Source organism: Tympanuchus pallidicinctus, unplaced genomic scaffold, assembly GCF_026119805.1.
Source record: "Tympanuchus pallidicinctus isolate F22 unplaced genomic scaffold, pur_lepc_1.0 scaffold9, whole genome shotgun sequence".
NCBI lineage: Eukaryota > Metazoa > Chordata > Aves > Galliformes > Phasianidae > Tympanuchus > Tympanuchus pallidicinctus.
In genome coordinates, this window is record NW_026294813.1 from 21,879,053 (window position 1) to 21,903,003 (window position 23,951).

At 41.3% G+C, this 23,951-nt stretch overlaps 1 protein-coding gene across 1 annotated transcript in view; it reads right to left on the reverse strand.

Moving 5' to 3' along the window:
- Positions 1–23,951, reverse strand: part of LOXHD1 (lipoxygenase homology PLAT domains 1) — a 60,660-nt gene that overhangs the window by 31,425 nt on the left and 5,284 nt on the right. The window contains exons 4-11 of the mRNA XM_052670005.1: positions 21,763–21,879; positions 18,423–18,585; positions 14,981–15,135; positions 13,942–14,151; positions 12,408–12,528; positions 7,699–7,907; positions 2,882–3,067; positions 472–599 (exon numbers count right to left, since the gene is read on the reverse strand). Of these exons, the coding sequence (XP_052525965.1) occupies positions 472–599; positions 2,882–3,067; positions 7,699–7,907; positions 12,408–12,528; positions 13,942–14,151; positions 14,981–15,135; positions 18,423–18,585; positions 21,763–21,879 (1,289 nt within the window). The remainder of the gene's footprint in view (positions 1–471; positions 600–2,881; positions 3,068–7,698; positions 7,908–12,407; positions 12,529–13,941; positions 14,152–14,980; positions 15,136–18,422; positions 18,586–21,762; positions 21,880–23,951) is intronic.

Sequence of the window (23,951 nt, forward strand, 5' to 3'; positions counted from 1 at the left end):
CAAGGCAGGCACAGGCATATTGGTTTGTCTTTCCTTAATTATGCAATCACTAATGGTTTCCCATCTCAGCCATTAAACAATGTTTAGATTAAATTACTTACTCTGCATAAAAGATGTGTTTTACAGAAATTGCACCTGTGGTTTTCCTGAAACATGCACAGTTTCTCTTGAGGTCGATGAAGTACTTCACCACTCATCTTTCTGCTTGCAGTGTTTCTCTCTTAAGGCTGCTGAGGTTAAAAAATACTCCTACAAACAGCCACAGGATTATCTCCACAGGTATACAGAGCACCTTTTTTCTCCACTCTGCTAAATACATAGCATAACTCTTAAAAGACTCCTGAGTTCAAGTTCAATGAAATCAATGAGTTTCAGTAGAAGTATGATCAAAGCCTCCAATACTTCTTGACTTGATGCTAGACTACGTTATCACTCCACTGCTCAGCAACAAAACTGACAAAGTTTCTGTACCTATCTCCATTTTTATCCAGCTGCATCTCCTCAGTGTTCCCATTGGATCCAAAGACAGTCATGAAAATACCAGCATCGGTACCGCCGCTTTCGATGTCTCCAGTCACAACTGTGACTTCGTATAGGATCTGTGGAAGGTTTCAGACAATGAGATCTCATTCAAAGATCTGCCCTCGACCCATGCAAAACCCTGGGCAAAAGGCTATCCAGGCTTTGCTTCTATGTAAGAAATGGTTATAATGTGGCTTCTGGGATTTCCTTCACAGTGCAGTTTTTGGAAGTGAAAAACAGAGAATGAAACTTATTACAGGACCTTCCCCTTTACATAACCTAGCATTTGGGGAACAGATTTTCTCAGCCTACACACACTCCAAGAGGAAGGGACATCCAATATAATCAGCACAAGCTTGGAGCACCGTGGGGATCAACTGCAAAATGTCTCTCCCAAGTGCTTGGTGTGTGCATCTGGGTGACATTTCATCCAACACAGTTAACAAAGTTAAAGTCTACACATCTAAGCACTTGGTACAAGGCAGCTCCCTCACTGCCCAAGGAGACACAGTCCGCCTGCATCCGACTGAGAGCGTTCCCAGATCTCCTACTTTAAAGCTATGCTGATTTGTGAAAACTACTCTGCATCATTTTCACCTTATTAGTCTAACTTTGTTCTTTTCTCCTGACGTGTGAATAATAAGATTCAGAATAAAATATTTCAAAAGCATGCAAATCCCACTAGCTGTCAATGGTTTTAAGACTTCTGGGCCACTTAGATGCTTCCAAGACTGTACCTGTGCTAACAAGACCTCTGGATTTGAGAGGAGAAAGAATAAAATGAAATAACCCCAACAGAATGTATTTCAGATGCTGTTCTGTCATGCATGTTTTATTGGCCTGAATTGTAGATGCCACATAAATCAATAATGCAAAGGAATAATATCACAGAAGAATTTATTTTTTATGTTCATTCAGACTTCAGCATCTCGTCTATCTTTTATTCATCCACACATTTAAATCATAGTAGAGCATCTTATTTGATGTAAGTGGGAGAAGAAAAACTCTTTTACAAGTACATTAGGGGTTTTTAATGACTGTGATGGATACTATTTCCTCTATGTTTGGGAAGGCAAATAATGAATTTAAAACAAGGAGAAATATCAAGCCAAGAAGAAAATTAAATTGAAATGGGTACATATGGCTGTACAAGAGTCAAGCAAAAGCAAAATAAAACAGCATGAATTTTCTTGAAGCTAATAAAGGTTTTAGTCTTCTTTGAACTCTATTAAAAAAAAAAAGAAAAGAAAAGAAAAAAAAGAAGGAAAACGTAGTAATTCAATTTCTAACTACATCAATGTATGAGGGAGCAGTCCCAAATCCCCTCTACTAGGAGACTGATCAGGAAGTCGGACGTGCACTTCTGATTTCATATCTCAAACATCTCTCCTGATTTTCTTCAAATCTTTCAGCAAGTTTCTGGCCCAACATCACAGAAAAAAAAAAATGTTATTTAGATGTGTCTATTTGTGGCATGCTTATGAAAAAAAATATTCAGCACCAGGCTTTTAAAGGGAGGCAGAACAAAAATCCTCATTAGCATCCATCTCAATCTACAGACAAATCGTCAGATCACTGACAGAAGTTTTCAAACTTTATTCAGGAGGTTAAGCAACCAAAGGGAAGTTTTGAAGCAATTATGTTTCAACCTTAGTGTTCGTCTGAAGGAGGTTATTTCCCCTCTTAGGGGATTTCTACTGCTGAAACCTGCTCTGATTTGTTAAACTCTTTGCAGTTGTTAGATATGTTTGCATGCTTTTGTGTGTCTGGGGAACAAACTATTTCAGGAGAAAATATTTAGCTTGGGGATCAAGAGCAGCACAAAGAAAAATTAATGTCCTTCAAAAGCATTACCTCACTGTACACAGAAACACAACTATAGGTATTCGAAACTGACATACAGGCATTAATTAGAGTATTATTATCTCATTCATCCAGATTGGCATTTCTATTATAAATCTTACCCCAGAATTCAACTTAGCTCAGCTTTCCAAATTGTACCTGGTTGAAATATGGCATGGTACACCTCACATCAAATTCCATATATTTGAATGGAAATACTGTATATTTTTTACATCGTTTGTTCAACTTCAAACTTTCAGTCATTTGAAAGATCAAACTTACAAATGCCTACACGTTTCATCAGCTTCCAATTATTATTACTTTCTAACCAAATTAATGTTTTTCAACTTCAGGTAAGAAAAGTGGACATGTGGCCACAGGATGTGGAGATTATAATATTCCCTTCTTCAAATAAAAATCTCAAACCACGAGCAGAAATCAAAGCATGAGGACTGCTGATGCATGACTATACCAGCTCAGCTTCATGTTGAAGGTACAGGATGAGCTGAGGTCTTACCTTGATGCCCACGTTGACACAGTCTGCATCCAGAATGTTGAGGATCCGTGAGGTGAGACCATCACCCTTGTCTCTGGCCAGCCAGCATTTACAGACAAAGTTGTACATGACACCTTTGGTGGGCACGACAATGGTGAGCTCTTCCAACAGCCAGCAGCTCTCAGGGGTGGCACCATCGTGTCCCACCTATGAGAGTCACAGAGAAAACACATGCTGGTTACTGGGAATTTCTTAGAGGAGAGCTGTGAATTGCTATCTTTGGTCTCTGATGAGTACTGACAATATACACTTTCATGCAAACTACTTTCACAGGAGAAGAGATGAGCTGCAAAACCATCTGTGCCCTTTCTGCTCAACAGGCAACGCATCAGTGTGCATGCTAGCTGATTTGGGCAGGGAAGCTTGGGTCATCTCCTGCCTCTCATGAATGCAGGGAGGATAATGCTATCCCCAAATGTAATCAAAGGGACCATGAGGTAGGTGGAGTGCACTAACCTACACAAAAACACATCCACCCCCTTACTGCCCCACTGACCACTACCCACTGCTGATCTCTGCGCATTTCTCCATCCTTCCAAACCCTTCAGTTGCTTAGAAGTGTCAATCCAAAGCTCCGTAGCCAAGATGGAAAATATATCTATACAAACACCTGCACGTATTATTCGTATTATTCAAGCAATTCTTGCCTCACAAATCCACAGCTCCTTAATTTAAGTATGTGCATCAGGCTGTTTCTATTTCCTTGTATTATATAACCTCTGTGTTTGTATTGAGGAGCCAACAGAAGAAGCTGTTGCCAGTTGATTTGCAAAGACCACTTCCTCCATGCTCAATGGCAGACCATGCCATCCTGAAGAGCAGGAAACCACGTAAGAGTGGCAGGAACTTCACAAGCTCTGCATGTGTCTCTCTTACAGGATGCAGGAAACTTGTGCTTACTTCCATGCAGACTTACAGGGATGATTATCCGTCTTAAGTGCTGTAAGAAATTCTTTCAGTCACTCCAGTGAACTATCTGTACATGAAAGGCTGGATAAAAGACCTACCTACAGCTCATTATTTTCAGAGAAAATGTTGTTTATGCCATTACTGGGAAAATGAGGTCTTTAGCTTTCATTTAAAAAAATAAATGGTGATACTTAGAGCTGCTCAGGAAACAGTTTTTTATAACAAGTTCATCTGGAGTAATGTATCGATCATGTCTTTTTTTGCCCCAAAACGAGTAATCTTTTTTTATCTGTCTCAGCTATCACTGCTATTAGGAACATTATTACTATACTAATGTCTATGCAGCTGCAGAAAATTAGAGTTAACCACCAGGGAAATTTCAAGTATACAATGGACGCATTAATTCTCAGATTTCATGGGTGTGAGGTGAATGGGAATACAACACATTCCCATTCCCTCTCTGTCAGCATGGCGGTCCTTCCCTGCACCCACAGCTCTGAGATCTGTGCAGTGCCCCTTCAGACGTGTTGCAGAATGGTGTTGGTGAGGTGGTGAGGAAGGTTCACATCCATGGTTCAGTTTTAAGGAAGGTCCTGATGATACCATTAAAGTCTGCTGCTCTTTGGGCTTTATTACAGCCATGTCCTCACGCCTTGTTCCAAGACATGGCTAAGACCAGATATTTACAGCAACACCTAACTCTTTTGGTACCAGTGAACAAAGCATTCTGCTCTCTAGGCACCTTGGAGAACATGCATGCGGGCAGATTTCCATGGTCCCTTAGAATAACACTGTAAAGTCTGGGACAAATTCATTCAGTGGTGAGTCATCCTTATGACTGGATCTGTAGAGTAGAGCATTAGAGTTCATCAGCTCATTTCTGAATTTGTATTCAAGTCTGATAAGAATAATTGGCCAAATACAACTTTCAGATTCAAGTAAAGCTTCAGATGGGCCATGCCAGTGCAGTAAGCAATCTGAAGCTGTGTCCACCAGTAGCATAGATTGAGTGTACATACCAATACAAAGACAATTTGAGAAGTCTGAACAAGCTGGAGAGACAGCATTTCCATGGCAGGCAAAGCTGTAGTCTGCTTTGAAAATCTGTTTAATTCATTCCTAGTGTGTCTGAGGGACTGATGGGTACTTCAGACTAACACAGCTAAGGCACCATTTGCACTGAGCAGCTCACAGACACATCAGGGGAAAAATAAAACGAAGGTAGGCAGAAGGGAAAAGTGCTAAAATATGGGTTTTCCTGCTAATTTTGTAAGGTGTTGGGAATATTAGGAAGACCTCGTGGTTTTCCAGGACCAGGTCTGTATTCAACAGGGAAGTGGACTTTAAACACTCCTGTTTCCTTGGCTTTACTTTGTGCCTGTGGTTGAACGGCTCTGAACTAGAACTGGTTTAAAAGCATATAGCTCAAAGCAGGACTTTTTAGAAGGCACCTCTCTGCAGCTGCAGCAATCCAGGAACAAAGATTCTTTTGTTCATCAAAAGAAATTACTAAAACTGATTTTAAGAACACGCTATGAAATGTGTGTACCCAATAATTCCTATTGTGTATTTTCATGTCAGCACGGCCTTTAAAGTAGTAAATATTATGACTGTAAATTTACAAGACAGGTACAAATGGGACCCTTTTGAATTCATTCATGTTCCACTGTTTCTGCTTCCACAAGTTTTTGCCACAGGAGAGTGGTGCCAGTCTAAAAGTGGCATCATACTGCAAATCTTACAATCCTGCTAGTCTGTTGCCTGGGTTATATGGAGGGCTTCTGGAAAATAAAATCCCCCTGCTAAGCTATTTGCACATGGTAACACATTCAAAACCTCTTGCCATCTTTCAGAAGCAGACAAATGCCAAATCTGAGAATGAATTGTTCCTCACTCTCCCCAAGTAGATAACTAGCAATTTTCTGCAATGGCCCTGAACACTGCAATTTTCTACAAGGAAAGTACAGACTGGCTCCATGGCAACCAAGGCATACAGGCACAGAGATGCCATCACTGGGATGTGAGTGAACAGGGGACCTTCCAAGCACAGGGTACTGCAGGAAGGAAAGCTCAGAACCCAGTGCAGGTGACCTCCAGCCACAGGCCTGGGAGTCACAAACTGAAAAGGGAAAATAGAAAAAGAAACAACGCAGCAGACTGGTGGAATCAATGAGGTTAGTGGTGCAAGGGTCCATAAGAGTGCTATCCATCCTCAAAGTGATGCCATCTGCTTTACTAACTCTGCATTCCATTTACAAAGTTTTCTCTTCTCTCCCATTTGTAACCCTTGTGAAATTACTTATTTTCCTTTTCTTTCCTCTATTTCCAAGTGTCTACTGCTATCTTCTACTCTCTGTTCCTTCCTCCCCACTCACTATCTGCTTACAAGCATATTGTTTTCCCCAGACAGCTCTCTCCCCTCTCTGACACAGAGCTATTATGTAGGCTTTTTCCTGCCAGTCTGAGCTGGGCTGATGAGGCTGCTTCCACATGCATGCAGTCTAGAAAAGAAGAATTTCTATAGTTGCTTCACTTTCCAACTTCGAATGAGAGATGGCCAGATAGAAAATGCCTTTAGCATCCATAATAACCACGCACTTGGAGTGAATTAAGAAAATGTCTTGATAATGAACTCAAAAGTAGCATGGGCAATTCTCAGTGTGCCAGAATCCATCGCCTGAATGAAAAGGAATTGGATTGCTTCAATCTATCAGCTGCTACAACAGGGTGCACAACTGCAAAGGTTTTTAATTGGGATTTCTCTCTTTGTATCTCTTTCACACCTGTCTTTTCGAATACATAAGCACACACATCTAAAAAGATGTTTTTCATAACTCAGGTATAAAAAAGGGAGGGGTGGGGTTAGGGTTAGGATTAGGGTTAAGGTTAGGGTTAGGGCTGGGGTTGGCTTTGGGGAGAGGAGAGGAGAGGAGAGGAGAGGAGAGGAGAGGAGAGGAGAGGAGAGGAGAGGAGAGGAGAGGAGAGGAGAGGAGAGGAGAGGAGAGGAGAGGAGAGGAGAGGAGAGGAGAGGAGAGGAGAGGAGAGGAGAGGAGAGGAGAGGAGAGGAGAGGAGAGGAGAGGAGAGGAGAGGAGAGGAGAGGAGAGGAGAGGAGAGGAGAGGAGAGGAGAGGAGAGGAGAGGAGAGGAGAGAGGCTCATGACATCTTATGATGCTCTATGTTTCAGGACTCAGGGGCTGGAGCAGGTGTTCAGGAGATGGAACTGCCATATAAAAGGTGAATGATACACAGCAACTGTCTGGAAGATTCATGTAAGGTTTTGGCTCAGTGATGGAGACTCTATGCAAATTCTGTCTCCCTGAGCCACAGCAGAAAGAATGGCTCCTTCACTGATATCTATTTGTGCATGTTACTTATGAGCAATGATTAATTGTCTTCTCTAAGCCTGGGTCCTCCAAGCTCTGAAAACAATTTTCATGTTTAGCTGGAAAATTACACAAGATGTGTTTCTCACTGCAGGCAATTTATGAAACCCAACTGGAAGTACTGTAGGAATCAAATCAGAAAAAGACTGACGGACGGCTGCATCCTGGGAACCTGCAGTGCAGCTGTCAAGCAACAAGGTTTGACTAAGAAAAAACAGTGCCAGAGTTGGTACTAAACTGTGACATGCTACGACTTCCCTCTATTTCAACATTATCTTCTACCTCCTGAGCACTTCAGATTTGCCAGATATAAAGATACTTATTTTCAGGGCTGGTAGCTCATGTAATCATTGTAATCGCATTAGCACTTTCCCACCTACATTCATCGCAGACCCCAGTGCCTCTCCTTCACTGAGTGCCATGGAATCTGTTGTTTCCTTGGCTGTGTATCCCAGGTGCCCCCGTGCCCACACAGCACAAATTACCTCCACTTTTTTGATTTCCCCAACATCCAGGCCCCAAACAGAGAATTTCTCCACAGAGCCATCTGCAAACTCATCTTTTCCTTCAGGGAGATCCAGCCACAGCCTCTCAGTCTGCACTTTCTGAGGACCCATGATGATGATGAACACTCGGCTGTCGGTGCTGGAATCGTACTCAATGCCCGTCGTGACAGTGATATGGTATGGGATTACTGCAGGGTTAAACCAAGGTTTAATCATCAGAAACACCCCAAACATACATGCATACGTGAGATTTCATCCTACCAGAGAAGGTAGTTTCATTGGGTACAACGACATGCTGTATGGGGCAACAAGTTGCCCTGGAAAACTCTATTCACATACACATTTCAGAGTGAGTGTTGCAAGGGTTACATTCCTTGCTGGCTCCAAGGAGGTTACATGGGCACAGCACCAAACAGATTTCTCCCCGATAGCTGTTAGAACAGCAAAAAGGCTTGAAATCTTATTTACACTGAGAGACCTTCCTGAAAATGAGTCCAAGCACCTAAATCTTTAGTAGGCCATTAGACCACAGTGATCTCACGCTCACCACTCAGAAAAGGCAAATAAATATACACTGACTCCAAGGTGAACCATCAATGCTGGAATGTCCCAGTCCAACTGCAAATGTTCTCTCTTCTGCTTTATGTCAAGGAGATCTGTGATCTCAGGGTTCCAGCATCCCTCTGCAAATCCAGCCAAACTCTTTGTATTAAAGGCAGTTCAGCCCACAGTTTTATGCATTACATAATAATATTGATTAAAGGAAAAACCTCCAGGCCAAGGTTTGGGACTTTTATTTTTCTTGTTCTTTTATTTTTTTTCCCCCCCCACCTCCCACTTCTTGTTGTTTTCAAAAAATTTCAGTTCATCTGTTAAAAGGGAGGAAGTGCCAGACTGCTTTTCAAGTGCTTTCCAAAAGCTCATTTGGGTAGGCCAAGTGGATGGTGCAGAATGAGATGCTGAATACTTGTTTGATTTCTTAGAACATTTATGCAAGGCACTCCAAGCCGTTCTGAAAAGACTCCGAGCTCCCAAACTTGCATTGCTTCAGACTCAAAGCTCAGCCTGGCTCATCATCACCTTTTCATTTTTAATGAGGGTTCATAAACCTTCATTCAAGCTTGGCTAGCTTTCAGATGATCTATGATTTACATCTAATTTTGCCTTATGAAAGCTAAAAACATTTTTGGGTGGAGGTTGCACTAGAAACTTACTGCAAGTTCAGAATGTGTTCAATATCAGAAAAGACACAAACTCAGGCAAAGCAAATCTGTACTTACTTCTGGGCTCAACAGAGCCCAAAAGCTCTGTTCAGACCCCAGTCTGAGGCATCTGTGCACCAGCACAAAATGTGCTGTGCACCAGCGAAACTCATTCTCCCTTTTATGGTATAATTTACATTTCAGTGTGCACATAAGCATAATAATCTGTGATGCATTCTTCACAAAGTAACCATTGGAGTAGAAAAGGTTTAAGCAACAGGATAGAGATTTCATGGGAATGTCAGGGAGTCCTGTTTAGATCAGCTCCAAGATGTTTCCTCTTCTGTACAGGTTTCATCCTGTATTCCTCTGACAAGCTTCACAGAAGGATCAACTTTTCCAGCTGATGCTGCATCCTTGAGCCAAAGCACTGGAAATACCTATGCTAAATTTGAAGACTGTGAGAAATAACCACATCCCACCACTTGCTGTTCTTTCCTCTAAAAGCTGTGAAAGTGATCTGTAATGTGTGTATGGCCCTCCTCCACTGACTCCTTTCTCTAGGACTCCATAGTCATACTTCTTCCAACCCAGGAAATGCAATACCTGGGGAAAATAGACATCACAGAAGAGCCTGGTGCCCAACACAGGTCTCTCAAACTTCTCTCTTTGCTCTTTATGTCCTGAAGTGCTTCTGCAGAGATTAGGTTGTTCAAGGGAACCTGTGCCCCTTGCAAGGGGCTGTGTTCCATGAGGAATGTAGCCAGAGCCTTGCATGAACTAGGATTCTCAGTCCAGGCACAAGTTCTTTCCCCACCAACAGGACTTTTCCCCATGCTTCATCCTCACATCACCTCAGTACTAATCACCCATTTTCAGCATGGGAGAGTCAGAACCAGGCTACTCAGACTGACGCTCCCTTTCCCAGGCAACTCCCAACACCACTTCCCTAATCAACTAATTAACAGCTGGCTCTTTTTCCAGCTCAGGAAGTGGCTGTCTGGCTCAAACAGCCCATCTTATCCAACATTCCTTCAAGATGCATTTCCTTAATGAGGCTCTGTCACTGCATCAGGAATGGAGGTGCTGACAAGCTCCAGGACTCGGAGCAGAAGGACCACCCCTGCACAATGCGGGCAATGGGAACTATCCCAGCTCTGCTCGTGGGAGGTTCTCTGCTGATGTTTTACCCATTATTTGTGAAATGACATGGCATACCAGCCAGGCAGATGTTATCCATTGTCTCACCACAGAAGTAATATCAGAAGGAACATGAGAATAACTTATTTTTCGTTTGAGCACACAGTATGGGATTACAAAAGAATTGCCCCAAGACACACGGATTACAGTTGGGTTAAAAAATGTGCAGCATTCTGCTTCACAACTTGGAGGATTGGGATGTACAGCCCCTGTATCACATCACAACAAACTACCAAACATCAGCTGAGATGCAGTAATCATTCACCACAGTTACCTTGATCCACGTAACAAAGCTTAAAAGCAAATCTTAAACTCCAAAGCTAAACTACATCGTTTTGTACTTTGCTCAGCATAGAAGTTTCAGGCAAGTTTAATGGCTTTGTACTCACCGTGGACTAAGAGAACACAGAGACAGTAACTACAACTCATTTGATGCTCAGCTACTTCTTAAAACACATCTAAAATCTTAATCTAAAGCAGGAAGAAATGATGGAGAATAACAATAAACTGTAAGTACGATTTAGATGGTAAGCCAATGTGCTGGAACTTGGATGTTGTTAATCAAAGTTATAAAGGCACAGAGGTAAAGCCATGCGTTGCAATAAGATTACTAAAAAACAAAACAAAACAAAACAAAAACGACCAAAAAAAACCTAAGAAGAATGGTCTGGGGAAGTTTTCCATAAAGGTTGAATTCTGCTGACTGACAGTGATCCGCTGGGCTTTCTTCACAGACAGCACAGAAGCAAAACCTGAGCAACTTTCCTAACTGCTGTCAGAGGCAGCGGAACAAAATGAGTCTTCTTGCACCATATCTGGCCTCCACAGGTACAGTCCTGCATTTTTCATTTTTTAGAACTTGCAATGCAGACATGTGTGTTCAGCTTTATTTTTGTCTCAAGAACCAGAGCCCAGTGATGAAGCTCTACCTTAGATCCATCAAACATTTCTATCAGTTATCAGCAGAAATCTCAGTACAGATTTTTTGTAATCCCTGTCTTGGAGCAACCACATTTGCAGACCCTCCTGCTCTGTCCAAATATAAGATAATTCTCATTCTAGAAATAACAAGTTCTTCCTATCCTTCCTATTGAAAGCTAGTTTTCTGAAAGCAGAGAGTTTTCTGTACTCTTGCTCAGCTCTCTGTATTCCACTCCCCTCCCCACCCAACAGCACTGTGATGCAGCTCTGTATTGCAAGGAGAAAAGCTTCAGAGCTGTAAAACAAATTACATTTAAATTCCTATTACACAAACACCCTGGTGATGAGGCACTACTAGTCTGATTCTGAAGTGGAAAGATGTCTTAAGCGTGGCAAATAAGGTCTCAAGATATTGAAAGCCTTCTTTGTTAATTCGGATCTAATATGCTACATGAAACACCATCTTGAGGAGGTCGAAGAGATAAAGGAGGAGGAAAAAAGAGCTGATATCAGCAACAAAAGCTACATTAAGGAATCATGCAGAAAAGAGCTTCTTATTATCCAAGGGAGGCTCTTTTGTTGATAATACGACTTGCCTCCAGCCCTCCTTTGCATACTTTAAAGGATACTTCAAACAAAATTACACAAAACTTAGATAAATTGCTCCCATCTCTCTGTCAGCCCCCTCTGTTCAGAGGGCATAATTCCTTCTCACAGCTCTGAAGTGCTTTATGCAATGAAGTCATGGATGGAAGAGTAGGAAGGGTGAGTGAGAATCTTCAGATCAGTATTTTTTTTTCATCAGGAGGCCTTATGGAAATGATGATTAGCTGCTTTTCCACATGTGATGATGTGGATCCACTCAGATACCTTGAGGTGCACAAGGGATGTGATTTTGGGTTGTAGTTGCCTACAGAAGACCCCTGAACACTTTACCTCAGCCACAGAATCACAGAAACATAGAATAGCCTGGTTGAAAAGGACCACAATGCTCATCTATTTTCAATTCCCCTGCTGCGTTCAGGGTCACCAACCAGCAGTCCAGGCTGCCCAGAGCCACATCCAGCCTGGCCTTGAATGCCTTCAGGGATGGGGCATCCACAGCCTCCTTGGGCAACCTGTTCCAGTGTGTCACCACCCTCTGTGTGAAAAACTTCCTCCTTAGCCATGACAGAAAATAGTATATCCTTGAATGACCACCTACCTAACGTTAAGGTCATACTGTACAAAGCACCATGCAGTTTGGAGAACTGACATTTGCTAGTTTGGCCTCTTCTTGCCCTTCACCAGGGCAAATGTTTTCCTTCCCAACAAGGGAAAGACAAAAACACACGCATGCATTCAGTCAACATGTTGCTCACTCACATAATCCTTCTTCTGCCGACTTGACCAAGCGGGATTTTTTCTCCTTTGGGTTTCCACTGCTATCCAGACTCGATAGGCTGATGGAGGACTCACTCAGGCTTCTCCGTTCACCATCGTAACTCTAATTAGAAAGGCAGGTACAGGAGGGTAATGTGGTTCAGAGCTCACACTGCTGTCAGTTGTTCCTATGTACCTCTAAAGGCAACGTGAGGAGAAAGCCCTGTAGCTCCCCAGGTAGCATTTTGCTCAGCATAGCTCAAAGAAATGTGACTTGTAATTTACTGCAGGTCATTTATTTACCTTATTGTTGTAACCTTGACAGATTGTTACAGATGCGTGTTATAATGAAAGAAAATATAAAGGGCCTAATAGACTTGAATGGTGTGTCGTGATTCTTTTTCTGTTACCTGTGTGAGCAGTAACTAGAGAAAATTCAGGCAGATGGAGCAGAGCCAGATTTGCTTATCAGGGCACACATTGTGGTGTCAGAATAAATTACCTAGTGTAGGTTAACGACTCTGAGAGGGAGAGTACTACAAAATGGAATGATATGAAATATCAGTTGTGTTAGAGCAGTTATTGCAGGTGTGTACAATGTCACTTTCCAATGAATGTGGCCATCTTACCACACGGTCACATAATTTAAAATAAGTTATTAGTTTTTCTTCATTATGAAGGAATATGAGCAACGGGGCAAGCAAGATCACAAGAATTCATAGCATTGTCTGCTGCAGTTTTATGAGGAGGCATATGGCAGTACTTATCCATGGTGTAACTCTTCTCACATCCATTCTGCTACATTCTGGATTAGTCTGGTGCAGTTTCATTGATGATAATTTTAGTTGTAGCTTTCAATTAAAATGTCACTATATTTTGCAAAGTGGACTCCTTAAATAAAATGGACTTATAATTAGCTGCTTTATTATGCCTCACTGTATAGAAGCAAGAGAGGTCTATTAATCTTGTTTGCTAATTTGAATTGGTGCATGAGCCTTGAATTCCAATTAGCCATATTAGCCTGATAAAGCAATAGAGAATACAAAAGTAGAAAGGGCATTTCACTAAAAGCCATTTTGTGCTTAGAATGGTAACAGAAGACTTTTGATATTTGTCATCGGTGGAAGGAGCTGAAATGATAAAGCTCATCCTCAAAGGATGAAGTTGAAGGACCCAAAGTTTTTGCTTGAGGACTTAGAACAGTAGGACATGAAAGTTGTCTACTTTACGGACGCAGCAAGGAGAACAGTGGCAAAATATACACTACTGTACATTAGTAAGCCAGTTTGACTCTCAGCTGAACAGTTTCACTTACAGACCTTGATCTTTCTATTGACACTGCAAACTACAGAGCTAGTGATACCAAGCTGAGAGTGGCCATGCTTTGAGTGCTTGTCAGAAAGTCACAAATTCAGTCTGGACAAGATAAAACCAAAGGTCCTTATCACATCATTGTGGACTTCAGTCAGATATTCAACAATTTTATTTTTACTGGTAGTAATTAAGTTGGGATCACAGCTGTGAGCTGTACATGTACCTGCTCATAAAGCGTACGTTCTATCTTCTTGTCCTCTTTCTTTTTGGAGAGCCAGCGTTCACAGAGGAACACAAACGACTCCTCTGTGGTCTCATCCAGGATCTCCACTTTTTCCAGGAACCAGTCAGGACTGAACATGCTATTGTCATGGCGAATCTTGATCTTGTACAGAATGCCAAGGTCCACAGCCTGTATCGTAAACGTGTCCTCCTGCAAGGTGTTCAACAGCAGAGGCTTCTGTTAATGAGCTCTCAACAAATTATCTACCAAGCAAAAGCAAACAGAGCCTGCACTGCATAATACATGTTTAAATTCAGACAAGTTTGATTAAATTTATGAGGTCTGTAGAAGTATTTTGGTGCATTAGAACTGTACAGGGGATATTTTTGAGGCACTCTTCCGCTATGAGGGCAGGTGCTCAAAATGTCACTTTCACAATTAGAATTTTGAATACCTGGAATTTTACATCCTATTTCTATATGTAAGATACTTTTTTCTAATGCACTTAGATTTATACAGACTGTCCAGATATTACAGTCTTTGCCATCATTATATCTGAGTATCATCATAGGAAGCTGTGAACATGATTTGAGGACCAACTGCCAAAAAACACTCATCGAGTTATTTTGGCAAATACAGGCACCCATTTAGGATCCATTAATTTATCATGCTCTAAGATAAATTATAATATGCAGTAGATATGTGCAAACCAGTTGCACAGAGACTAGGGAAATTACAGTTCTTAAGTTTCGTGTGCTCTCAAGCCTGCAATTAATAATTCATGGCAGTTTGTGAGGGTCAAGCTCAAAATTGGTCTCTACCAACAACTGCAAAGGAACATCGACCCATTTGCTGCAGTGCCTATCAGTTGTATTAGACAGCTGTCAATCCATACAAAGTATTTTAAGGGGTAATGAACATAATAAATTGAATCAATCAATTTATCCCTCATAGGAAAATTCAGCCTGTAGAACAGTCATGCACTTTGCAGGTTAAAGACTGCAAAACAGCCAGTGTTATTAATTCCTTGCGTTTGTACCTGTCCTCTTTCAAACTTGTTGAAGTTTGTTTCAGATTTGCTGAGTTTCCGCTCTCCAGTATCCCCCAGATCTCCATAGATATTTAGGAAAACGTTAGCATCTGTTCCAGCACCATACATATCTCCAGTGAACACGCTGATTTTGTACGTGTGAACTGCAAAAGGAAATGGAGATGTGATTTCTGGCCAGATGAACTCTCGAAGTCTACCACAGACACTGAATTTACCTATGAAGGTAGTCCCTAACTTTCTGCTTGTTCCTCAGCTCCTGGGGAGTTAAAATCCTATGTGCTTTATCCTTCCAGGCATTTGCTAATGATCCCAAGGTTGGGAATCACTTGAGTGAAATATGCTGACTTTTCTTTTCTCCTTGTAATCAATGCCTGCATATTGCTTTGATCACGTAGTACATAGTTAGAAATGTGAAGAATCATCATGGTTATTACTGGATGTAGCATGGAAAAATACAGACCACAGCTGAACGGGTGACTAGCCCATGAGAAAGGGCTCATGTTAGCTTGGAACATGAGTAAACGGCCTCTATTTCTGCATGTAGAAGAAATGCATTTGTGAGAAGCTGCTCCGTATCTGTAACCAAGTCCCCTTGCTTTCTGTGTATGACCTTGCTTATCTTGTTCTGCAATGCTTTATTGTCTCTGTTGTTTTATATATATGGCCATGCTACTAAGGGATGGCTTGGTCAACTTGCCTGCCAGCTACCAACAGTATCTGCTGGGAGTAGTCCCAACATGGACACTATACTGGTAAGCGACCCCTGGTACTAAGAACTTGGTTGAGATTGACCAGCCCACCATCCCTGGCAACACTGAGTACCTCTCTCCTGAACTGGTGAATGTTAAGTCACCTCTGCATGCTTTCTTTGGGATCAGCAAATCTTACGCAGTGCTTTGTGTGAACTCAAGTGAGGGATGTGAACTCAAGTTCAGGGAGCCTGACACTTTTCTTGTACCGAGGCTCCAGGGATTTAAGTCAGAGAACAAGTGTTGTGAACCCCTAATTTCCCGTCTTCCGTAAATTAACCCCAGGGATTCAGATGTGCAATTACCGCTGGAGTTAATGGCATGTATCTCTGTAAATTCCCCAAACTGAAAGAGAACAGGCAGTATTTAATTAAGGAAGTGCTGGAGATGTATTAAATATTCTTTCTCTTTAGCTTGCTCAATGGTTATCCAATAAAGTTTCATCAAATCTTTAACAATGTGCTTTAATAAATGTGTTAAATACCCCTGTTTCTATTTTACTACTCTTTTCCAAATTACATGCAGAAAACAAATTGAGAACATCCTCTCTAGGAAAACAATTAGGAACCATGCAAGTCTCTAATTACCCTAGTGGCATACAAGCTCTAGAGAATGCCTCATTGCAAGTCTCATGGCAATACAGATAAGAAAGAAGGACAAAGTCTCAACTATGGAGGTTTGCTTCATAGGTTTTTAATACTTTTCCTCATTCAAAAAGAACATTAAAAAATACCTATAGAGTCTTTTCTTTCTGTTCCTATCTTCTCAGGGCATATTCTGCTTTTTAGTACATAAATTATTTCCACTGGTTTCTCTAAGAAATGTATCAGGAGTGTCCTGTGGGGCAGTGCATCAGGTTAGGTGCGATGCCATATATTCTGGTTTGCCTCTTCACTTTGTGTCCTAAATTCTTGTGCAGAGCTATGGCTTTGTGTTTGAGAGATGATTGCCTCAATAGTAATAAAGGAAGCAATGCATATAGACTAATCAGCCCATTTATCCACCTTTGTTCTTTGCTTACCGGTTCTGGACAACTTCTGGACCAAAATGCAGTCTACTACATAAGATGCCATCCTCAGAAAAGCATAAATTAGATTTTCCTTTGCTGTCATTTATACTGCATTAGTGTCCCAAACATGTAGGAACTCAGAGATGCAGAGATATAAACCCCATCTTTCGTATTTTATATAGAAGTTCCCAGACTTAATCCTAGCGTTATCTGCTAGAGCTTGTACCTAGCTCCCAAAAGAAACTTCTAGTTGTTAAAAAATTTGTTCTATAGGTTGTAAGACTTGTATGAAGGCTATGCATTTCAGAGGAGAAAATGAACCACCTGTGTTAGATAGCACATAATAATGAATGCAAGACAAAGTGATGTGAGTCAGTAGGTTAAACAATGTCACAAAGGCATCTAACAAGCACGTTGCTTACAAACTGAGAGTAAAACTGTCTTTTTTCTCCAACAGAAAAACAAATCTCACATGAGATAATAGGAGAAAAGAGCACATCTTTCTCCTCTCAAGGAACAGTGCAAAGGTTCCACTCCGTGAAAAGCATCTCTATAGACTCCACACAAAACTTCTCTTCACTTCCCCTGTGGCAGCTGGAGAAACACTTAACATTCATATAAATTCCACCTTGACAATGATGTACAGTAAATGCAAATCAGACAAAGAAAAGACACAGAAAGGAATGATTTCCTCTGCTGAATCATGATGTTACCAGACAGAAGTACCAGGAAAGAAGATGGCAGCTGCATTCAATTTCCTCTGCTCAGAGTATAGGAAGGTCTACACAGCTTCTCTCAAGAGCAGAAGAGCTTAGTAAGAGAAAAGGAGATCCTAGTGTTGGAATAACAAGGCACACAGAGAAGAAAGGAGGTAGGGACAAAATTTATGTTCTGAATCTGAACACTTTATAAGACAGAATGCTAGACAGAGCTGGATAGGTGCCCAGAGGCACTTGAATCATAGAATCACAGAATCCTAGAAACACAGAGGTGTGAAGGGGCATCTGTAGATCATTGAGTCTGTTGAGAAAAAGATGAGGGTGATTGCCTAAAGCAAAATTTTTAGAGGGTGTCCAAATGCACATGGAGATCACCAGCAAAACCAGCTCTGGGAAGGAATAGGTGTAGAGATCAGACTGATAGAGTAGGAGAAGAAGCTGTGGAGGGCACAGGGAAGGCAAAGTTAGGCAAACAGGTTGAGATGTTTGCAGAGCCTGGAAGACAAGGTCAAGATTTTGATTTGCCATGCAACAAAAGAGAGGAGCAAACATTGCATGGAAGGGGGTAGCTGAAACAGGCTTATACACACAATAGAATCACCAGGGTTGGAAAACACCTCCACAATCATCCAGTCCAACTGTTCACCTTACCACCAACATAACTCCACTAAACCACTTAGTACTACATCTAAAAGTTTTTGGAATACTTCCATGGACAGTGACTCAGCCACCTCCCTGGGTAGACTATGCCAGTGACTGACCACTCTTATGGAGAAGAAATGGTATTACTGCACAGAAGTGCTTCAGACATAGCAGATGCCAGAGGACAGGAAGAAAAAGAAATGTGGATAGGTAGTGGCAGTAGTTTTGTTTGAACAACACATCCAAAATTTTTCAAAAAAATCCACCTGCCCAGATAAATAGATCCCTTCTAAATCCTACTGTCGTATTACCTTCCAGCGGGTCTTCAACCTCTTCTTCTATCTGCTTAAGTGTCCCATCCTTCATGAGCTTTTCAGTAAAAATATCAGAAGGTACCAGTTCTCTGATAATCTCACCATCATCTTCAGACTTTGCAAGCCATCTTTCACATGGAAACGTGATAGTTTCTGAACCCTGAAGTAAAAAACAGGATAGAGAATCTCTTCAAAGCAAAGGGAACACGTTAACATTCCTCCTTTGAAAATGTTCTGTTGTGCAAGCAAGAAGTTCCAATTCATATATTTATGTAGAATTGGAGTCTCAGAATCACCAAGGTTGGAAAAGACCTACAAGATCATCCAGTCCAACCATACACCTATCACCAATAGTTCTCACTAATCTGTGTTCCTCAACACAAAATCCAAACGTTCCTTGAACACCTCCAGGGTTGGTGACTCCATATCATCCCTGGGCAGCCCATTCCAGCACCTGAACACTCTTTCAGAAGTACCTGAAACAGTGTGCATGGCAGCAACTAACCCATGAGCATGTCTGTGGAGACAATATGTATTTTTATCTGACAAATTATTCCAGTCATTCAGACCAATGGAGGAGATATATGAGGACTCTGAGCACTGTGTGTGCTTCTTCTCAGAGAGTAGTAGAACAGTTTTCCCAATGGTGAGATTGGTACATGCTCCAGTAGATCACCTTCGTTACTGGCAGGCTCCAGTTTTTGATCTTGCAGACTCCCAATCGTCATTGCACCCTTTCCACTGAAGCCATGTTTTATCAAGGCCTGCAATCCCTTTTCAATCCCTATTCAGTCAGCATTCTCTTTGAAATCAGTTGGGCTTTTTACTCAGTTAATGGTGCAAGATTTTGCCCTATAATTCTGTGACTTAAGGCTGGTTTCCAAGCAGTTCCCATACTTGCAATAAGAAGACAAAAATACTGATTTAATTTTTGATCCTTTGTTTTGACTCACTTTGGTGGAAACAAATATGATTTATGTCATCAAAGAAACAAAAACAATAGAAACCAATCCCAGGCTACTCATCAAGAGCAGACTCGTGTAAAGCCTCCAAGATGGTAAGAGCAGGATTTCTGTGTACTGGGCACCCCAGGCTATGTCTTCATAAAGAAATGGGCATAAGCCATCATGCAACTTGCAGAGCCCACAAGTCTGAAGAGGAAAGTTAGTGTTCAGCTTAAAGTAGTAGAGTGAAGGAAGAAAATAAGCCATTTTCCAGTTGACCTCTACAACATTTCTCTACTTCAGTAGCAAATCAAAGTAGGGAACCTTCTTCACTCTTTTTATATTTAAATAGTAAAAAGTTAATATAAAATAAAAGAGGGAGGAATGGGTTGTGCACCTTTAACTTCTCCCTAAAGCTGATAATGTTGGTATTACTTGCTATTGATATGAATGCTGTTTGTTTGGCAATACAACATGCAGGGACTTGAGTGCCTGCACGGTGGGACATAATGCACAGTTACTGCAAGAGTTAATTGTACCACTATTGTTAATCACCCTGTCACTGTCACAGTTTTCACTGGAGTTTCCTCGTTAGCGATTGCATTAATATTTAAGTGACACTAAGTGCATTGTTCCATGTTATCCATGGTAAAATGCTCTTTCAGCTACAAACAGAATTTGTTTCATCAGAATATGAGCCTGACTGTAAGATAGAGTTAGGGTATGATAGCATGCTAGAATGCAGTGCTTTGCCCTTCTCCAAGTTGGAATAAATAAAATACAATTACCAGATATAATTGGCATGCCAAGACGGAGTTTATTGGCACACAACAATTCTAGTTTCCTACCCAAGCACTTTCAATTTAATCTGAAAAGTTACTGACCTCATTTTTCTTTTGCAGCATTACAGATAGATCTAGATGCATCTTAGCAGTCTAATCAGGTAGCACGGCTTTTAGAAGCGTTGGCAGCATATTGCTATCCTGTGGCAGGTCATAATATTCTGCTGCTGATCAGCGGCATCATGCAGTGCTCTGCTTTCTTCTTTTCTTTTTTTCCCCATACCATAATCAAAAGATCAGCAGAATTGTAAATCACTCGGTTTTTGAGGTGTTCATGGTTTTCCTCCTCCCTTCCTCCACTTCTCCAGACTTGTCACTGTCTGTCCTTTAAAACCTCTGCAACGATGGCACAGCCCCCAGAACCCATTCCTGGGGTGATGGCTGAGCACTCAGCACTGAACTCGTGTTCATTCAATCCCAGCTGCAGAAAGAGGCAGCCCACGAATCTCTTTTCCCTTTGTTTCCATGCCTTTTCACATCACGCTCCCCATTATCCCTTGACTATGACCAAGAACACTATTACCAATAACAAGGCCATCTTGTTAAGAAACGTAATCAAGATGTACAAAATAAGGGTTTGTCAGTACACACATAGACCTAAAGAGGTGAGTTTCTTGTGAACTTCCACTTTCTAGCAGCCACACCAATTGCTGCTCCTACATCCAACATTCAAAGCAAGGCCAAGGAGCAGCTTCTTAGGTGGAGAGGGTGAACAATTTGGCTGCACTCCCTTAATCCCATTGGCACATGAAACCAAAACTCCTGCGAGGAGAGATTATGATGCTTATAACAGTGGGTCTTTTGCTTCCCTTATTTATTCTTTCAGAATTAAGGAGCTAATGAAAGATTTCTTGCCTGTGTTTAGCAACCATACCTGTCATTTTTAAATGGCGCACTCGCTTTCCACCTCCTTCCTTGTTAATGTCCAAAACAAAACTATATACAAAAACACAAAGCTTTGGTCACTCTATGACAGCATTTTTTGAGCCCTGTAGATATGTAAGTTTGTAAGATTTATCTGAATGAGCCCTGGGCACTCAGGAATGCCCAGCCACAGCAGTGCAGATGTTTGCAGGGACAACTGTAGGTGTCTGTAGTTCTTCAGCAGTATTTGCAAGGGTACAAGTTCAGAAATCTCCCCTCTCTGCTCAGTGGCACAGTACAACATTGCCTCCAAATCCAGCAGGCTGATTGCTCCTTCGTTCTAAAGATGGACAGCAGCAAAGATCCCAAAAAGGAGAGGAGTAACTTCACTGCTTTTCTCTCATCCACTGCCAGGAGAAAACACCTCTATTCTAGCCAAAATTTACAAGGGAAGCAGCACTCTTTTAAAAAACAGTGATTGCAAAGTCGTATAATCAACGCTTGAAGAATAAATCATGATAATAAATGTTTGTTGCCCTCCAAATTCCCAAGCTCTAGTGAATTCATTAACATGGATTGCTCTCTGGGGAGTCATTAATCACACTTTGTGTACTGAAGTCCCTCATTGGAAAATAGAAGAAGCATCCAGTGGAAACCTACTCCAGAGTGACGTGATTCCCATCCTACCTTCCCATTTGGTAGCAGTCTCCGAATTGCCACACGATCCAAGTGCCATCCAGAGTTCAGCCCTCCACCATTGTGTCCTATGCGAATCTTTTCGATAATGTCACCAACATCCTCCAGCTGAAAAAAAAAAAAAAAAAAAAAAAAAAAGAAAGAAAAGAAGAAAAAAAGAAAAAAAAAGAAAGATGAAAGAAAGAAGAACCAACCAGAAGGAGTGAAGTGCTGGAGCAGGTTTCCCAAGAGGTTGTTGATGTCCCATCCCTGGAGCTGTTCAGGCCCAGGTTGGATGGGTTCTGGCAGCCTGATCTAGTGATTGGTCTAGCAGCTGGCAGCCCTGTCTGTGACAGGGAAATTGGAACATGATGATCCTTGAGGTCACTTCCAACCTAAGCCATTCTATGACTCTATGACAGATTTCTGCATGAACAACAGGTGATTTTTAAAACAATACTTAAAACTTATTTCTTTCCTCCAGCGAAGCCTCCTTGTATTACTGTGAATTAAAGTATGTTTTTAGAAATTGGAATAGAGCTGTGCTTATGTGATTAGATGGCTGGGCACTGTTATAACACGGGGAAAACAGCCTTGAGATCAAAGCACAGTATTAACAACCTGGCATTTCACGTTCCCTTTCTTGCTCTTGCACAGAATCCAAGTGACATTCTGAGCAAGTCAACAGGATCACTATCTGGTGAAGCAGCTGTTTATATTTTATGTCTCACCGTATTACAGGAGTAATTTGTCACATCTATATCACTTTTAAGCCACTTCCTTCCAGAAGCCTGAACAGGACAAAATATATCTGCTCCAGAGCAACACCTTTGGTCATTTTTTTGTGCAAGCTGTTGTGCACTTGGCCTTTGAGAGACAAAGCTGGCTGCAGAACTCCTTCGTGCACAGTAAAAACACATTGAAGTTTCCACAGGGATTTGGAAACTTTTGTTCTTTGAAACATTAAAAAACCAAACTTCTCAATTTACACCACTGGAGATCATTCCCTTCTCAGCTAACAAAATTGTCTCACACTGAAGCAAAGACACCAGCAATCAGCTCAGAAAGCATAAATTGCAAAATAATTACATTGCATTTATTCCATGATTCTGTGATTCTAAGTTTGGGGACTGGTTAATAATATGTCATGAATCTGCAGAACAAAGTGTATTTTCATTGTTTCATTGAAGAAAATTACTGACATCTCATGTTCTGCCAAACCTAGAAGAGATGTTATGGAATAAAAAAATAAAAATCACATTCAGTTTGAGATGTATATCTATGTATTAATGCCACCTCTGCTTTGAAAAAGCATGTGGAAAGACCACCAAAATTAGTAATATTCTTTGTTTTCAAGGAATCACAATGGAGATCTGTTTTATGATTCATTCCATATTACAACAATGTCGTCTGGAATCATTTTAACTTGTTTGAAAGTTTGTTTTAAGATTTGACTTCAATTATTCTGCAAAAACAAAACAAACTCAAAGCACGCAGAGGTTGTAAAGCACTCCATGAGATCAGTGTTGGCTTTGTACCCAGGGAAGGAAGGTGAGTGTATTAGGTAACACTGAAAGAGCAGATCAGAGCAGGAGTGCCTTTGTTTTTACCTCTCATAGCTTCCCAGCAATAGGCATATATGACAAACAGAAATCACTGAATACTGTCAGTGTAATTGAGCACAGTGATTTGCATGCACTGGTTTATTGTTTGCTTACACATGTGCAGATTCTTCAGGAAACTGTTGATGAGTTAGTCTGAGGTATTCAGAAAACTACCCAGCAAACCTATCCAACCCAAATGAAGCCATAAATAAGCAGCGAGGACTATGGAGCAGCTCTGTCAGCACCATCTGGTGAAACAGGGGTGTGAAAGGATGAAAAGTGAGCTTAAATATGGGGCACCTCATTCCAGAGACTGACACCAATTACGGTCTAGGACATGGAAGATGTACACCTTCCATTGTGTCTCTCCGCTGACCTTCAAAAGCATCTCTTTCAAAAGGAAGGGCAAGCTTCCATGTCCAAGTCTTGGTACACCTCAGCAACAAAATAAAATTACACCAGCCCTTACAGGGCTTAATATGGCACTAAGCCACAGGGACACTGTGTTGATAACTTTTAGTAGCTACTAACTGGATCTCAGTGAGAAATGATTCGCTGCAATACAAGGAATAGAGTAAAAGAGCCAAATACCTTTCT